The 4,683-nt window shown below is 37.5% G+C and overlaps 1 protein-coding gene across 1 annotated transcript; it reads left to right on the top strand.

Annotated features, from left to right (window-relative positions):
* The first annotated feature begins 1,778 nt into the window (after window positions 1–1,778).
* On the top strand, window positions 1,779–4,338 carry rps29 (ribosomal protein S29). The gene is made up of 3 exons (XM_007230731.3): window positions 1,779–1,921; window positions 3,973–4,072; window positions 4,227–4,338. Exons 1-3 carry the CDS (start codon window positions 1,860–1,862, stop codon window positions 4,233–4,235), a joined length of 171 nt encoding a protein of 56 aa, XP_007230793.1. The 5' UTR covers window positions 1,779–1,859; the 3' UTR covers window positions 4,236–4,338.
* Window positions 4,339–4,683: the final 345 nt, after the last annotated feature.

Genomic DNA, 4,683 nt, shown 5'->3' with positions numbered 1-4,683 from the left:
CAAATGCATTTAAGCTATTCAGAATCAGTATACAAATGTATGGGTGTTCTTAGCTCTCAGAAGTCAGTGGTGTAATCAGTTTCAATGTGGTGCATAAGTGGCTGTCTATAAAACAATTTAATTAAACATAAAAAGTAATCAGTAATTAATGTTACTGACTAAAATGCCTGCAGTCCTGGTGCACACGTTAAGTTGTGTCTGCAGGAAGAATAGGACAAAATCTAAAACACATAATTGCTTGGTGACCTTGTTGAGAAGGAATGGCAACCACAAAATGAAAAAAGAAGGAATTACAAAATGAGAAATATTTTACTGTCCCACCTCTTTTTTGGAATGTGTAGCAGGCCTGGAATGCAGGAATGGATTTATCAACAAATGAAATGAACTTGAACAGACAAACCATAAAATATTTGTGGATGTCAATTCCTATCAATATAAAATAAAACTTGCTAATTCAAAATCAGCAGTATTACCCAATAGCCAGTAGCCATGTCATATCAGTTTTAATTAATAGTGCTTAAACTCTGCATGTCATCTACTTGAAAATTCTATATTTAAATGTGAATAGTTAACATAGTTAACAAAATTTACTTTTGACTTTACTTCATTAGCCGTTTTTACCTTGGCATGGATGAAAAATGAGAATTCAGAAAAGGGACATTTGGAGGAGCTCAGCATAGCCATTGCTATTCCCCTATTCATCATGCAATCTTGACACAATGTAAAGAACAGCTGCGAGATTCAAATTAGGTCAAAAAAGTGCAAAATGATACAAGGTATTTGTGTAGGAGCAACAATCTATAACCTAATATAGCCTTGTTAAGAGTTTGAGTGTTTTTCCTCTGCAAACAATGTCACATAAGTAGTATTTATACTACATTAAAACATAATACTACTAATAATGCATATAAATGATAAATGCATTCTACAGCACTAAGAAAGTAAATAAAATGTTATTAAAGAAATATAACATGGAAAGATATATGTACATACAAAAGAGATTTAACTATTTATTATCAAAAGAGGGTGTATACAAGTAACAAAAGGATTGTGAGTATTAAGGTTCGAGACATTTTTGAACCAAATAAGAAGTGTATATTAATTTACACATTTACATTACATAAAAAATGCTTAGTTCTCTTTGAATATTTATATTTATGTATATAGATATTTGCTAAATATAACTAAACTAAATAACTTTAAATTTAAACTAATTTTTATGGCTGCGTTCACATTACAAGCCACGTTGCTCAAATCTGATTTTTTTTCTTCAAGGTTCACATTCACAAATGTAAGTGACCTGTATCTGTGTGAAATGTGAATGAATCTGTCTCTGAAACGCTTTACATGCGGACATTGTTACGTGTATAAACTTCGCCTTCTTCACCAACAACAAAAAACTCATATTTGAGAGACGATTTGTAGCTTTATAAAAGGAAAATGGATGTGTTAGCAGCTCAGATGTAGAGCATCCTTTGCTGGAGTGGGGAGTAAACAGCTGGTCTGTAGTACATGCTAAGTTCGAGGAGGTGAAAAAAGGCCTTTTGCTGTTTTTGCAGCTACAGCTGCATAGCTGCACCACAGCTGCACATGGCACATGCATGAAAGCAAAATGACACATTAATTAAGATATGACCGGTTACATCTATGGTTACATCCAGTGTTTATTTTTCTTCATTGAGGTTGAAGATACTCTCCTTTAATTAAATGAAAATGAACCAGTATCTGAAAAACAGGGGGAGCTGTAGGGGCAGACCTCCACAGCTTAGCGTGTGAGGGGACGGCAGAAGAAGAGCCGTTTATTCGCGCATGCGCGCTAATGCTCCTTCCTTTTCGACATCCCGAGCGAGAGAGACAAGATGGGCCACCAGCAGCTCTACTGGAGTCACCCGCGGAAATTCGGCCAGGGATCCCGATCCTGGTCAGTAGGGCGGCCGCTGCGCGTGTTGTGGGTGGTGGGGTTCAGTGCGGTGGGGAATCCGCGCTCCGGGTCCCGGGATGTTTGTTTAGAGCTGAGAAACTCGAGGAGCACATGGAGGAGCGCCGCGCTAACATGGCGGGCTCGGCTAGGGTTAGCCGCCAGGGCTCGGCTAGGGGTTAGCTAGCTGCTAACAGCATCGCTGAGTACTGGATTTATTTAGCAGCGGACATATTCTACATTAGCAGGAGTTCTGTGTCTTAAATCGACTACTTATAAAGAGCATTTTCTGCGCGTTAGAACGACGTTAACTGTTCAGTTCTCACGGGCTCGCTAATGATCCGGGTATCTGAGGCTTTACTATTGCAACGTTATATCTGCTGGATTAACTACTGTTAACCTAGGTAGCCACTTAACATCTCCCGACTAGTGTAGGGCGCTTCCACACCTCCACTGTTCGGATTTGGACTTTTCTGTTTGATCCGAGCCTAAAGATCAGATTTGGGTCCGACCCTAAAAAGTAACCCGCTAAAAAAGTTAAATTAGGGGAACTAGCGCTTAATTAATTGGATTTTTATAACTTTCTATTATTGTAATGTTTATAAGCTTATTTACTCAATCAACAAAATGTCATGTTTTACAATACTTAGGAAACTAAATTTGCTGTGTTCTGTAGATTAAGTTGCGTTAGTTCATCTAGTTTACTAGCAATCCGGGATTGTGGCACTATGCTATTGTCTGATTCCGCGTTTTACCTAGTCCTCCAGTAGAGATGGTCCCGGCCCGGGACTGCTAAGAAAGCTAGTGTTAACCTAGCTAACTAACTCAACATTCATCTCACAACTAGTGTAGGGCGCTTTCACACCGCCACTGTTCGGTTTCGGACTGTTCTGTTTGATCCGAAATAAAGGGCCAGATTTTGTTCCGACCCAACGAGGTGACTAAAATAAACAGTGGTTAAATTAGCTTAACTAGCTAATTAATTAGTTTTTAGAACTTTCCTTTATCCTAACGCTTATTACTCTCAAAATATATGGAACAGTTCCGTTTTACACTAACTAGGGAACCAAACTAGCTGTTGGTAAACACCTAACTTAGCTTGTTCTCTGTAAGTTAAGTGGTTAACTAATTAACTAGCTATCAGGATTGAACCATGGTCCGGTTCGTCTGCAGTGTGAAAACACTCTTCTAGAGAGTTCGGATCATTTTACAGGAAGCAGAGGCAGCCTTTGCACAAACCAGAAGGAGAAAGAACTTGTGTTGTGCCTTATCACGCAGCAGTATGAACACGGACAGAAATAATTTATTTACTCCAACACTAAATTAACCCTTATTTATAATCCTCTCAGTCAAATTCATAAATAACCTTCCAGAAACCAATTATTTTGAAGTGCGAAAAGATGCAGCCCATGTAGTTGATGACAGGATGTAGTAGTTATTTAGTCCACTTACTAAACTGTAGTGAAAAACTAAAACTTAACACTGTTTATACACCATGACAAAGACATTAACCTCATTCTTTATGACTGATAAATTGGATACACTTGCATGAATAATAAACACGTTTTCATCAATAAATGCAACCCGACCAGACTAAGTCAAATTCATGTGCGACAAAAACGAATGAGCAATTGTTACATTTAAAAGAATTCATAATCGAGTTTCTTATTTAAAGTGCATTTGTGAGGTGTTTTTCATTGTTATTGTAAAGCGGTACATATATAGGTTGCATGTTATAGATTATTAAAAGGTAGATAGCATGTTGATTATCTTTATTGAACTAGCTATATAGATGTTGAATGCAGCTGTGTTAAGTAATCACTAATAGAGCATACATTGGGTACATTGCAGTAAACAATGCGAAGTGTAAACACAGTAAGTAAGCTACATGGTTTTGTGCACTAAATGTATAACTTGACAGTTTTACAGTAATACTGTTAAATGCTTCAGTGTTGCTGTGCACCTAAATAAAAATATATACCTCCAGTTGTGGGTGTTAAGTTATGTTGACTTTCTAACTAAACGCTTTCCCCTCCCTTTTTTCTTTTCTACAGCCGTGTATGCTCAAACAGACATGGTCTGATTCGCAAATATGGGCTCAACATGTGCCGTCAGTGCTTCAGACAATATGCAAAGGACATCGGCTTTATAAAGGCAAGTATTCCCTTACTCATTGTTTTGCCCAGGGGTGGGATGCTTTTGTCCTGTTAGTAACATAATACTCCTTTTGTTGGGGAAAAATGAGGAAATGTAAAAGCTATTGTTACTTATGGTTCAGATGTTTTAATAGTTGTTTAATTTATTTCAGATGGATTAAGTGCTTGGATTGCTGAGCACCAGCCATGTGGACAACTCATCCAAAGCCACCAAGATGAAGTTGAATTGGAATTCCCAATAAACACTTTTTTTTCTGGTTAAAACTGTTGTCGTTCTTGGTTTTCATACTTGGGGTCGAGTGTTTTCAAAAATGATTAGTTGACGTTCTTCACACAACATTTGAGGGGCTACACAGTAACAGTCATGTAATGCATTGGGCTACTTTTCTGTTAGGCTGCATATGTAAACATTGAAGTGCTTTAATGAAATCTGCTATAAGAAGTGAACAGCAGTGAATCAATTGTTTAATTTGTGACCTGCTATTTAAGAGTACCAACTAGAATATATTTTCAAGAAAGGGTTGCATGTCTCAAGTTGCTGTCCTAAATTGCTTTTTTTTCATATTTTGACTGTTCAGACTTTCACTAACCAAGTGTTAAATTTGAGGG

The sequence above is a fragment of the Astyanax mexicanus genome, chromosome 1 (genome assembly GCF_023375975.1).
Source record: "Astyanax mexicanus isolate ESR-SI-001 chromosome 1, AstMex3_surface, whole genome shotgun sequence".
NCBI classification, from domain to species: Eukaryota; Metazoa; Chordata; class Actinopteri; order Characiformes; family Acestrorhamphidae; genus Astyanax; species Astyanax mexicanus.
This window is presented reverse-complemented; position numbering and strand designations above follow the sequence as displayed.

Coding starts and splice junctions, on each gene's coding strand:
- rps29 (XM_007230731.3), top strand. CDS start 1,860: ATGGGCCACCAGCAGCTCTACTGGAGTCACCCGCGGAAATTCGGCCAG. Junction 1,922..3,972: donor GGCCAGGGATCCCGATCCTG/GTCAGTAGGGCG, acceptor TCTTTTCTACAG/CCGTGTATGCTCAAACAGAC.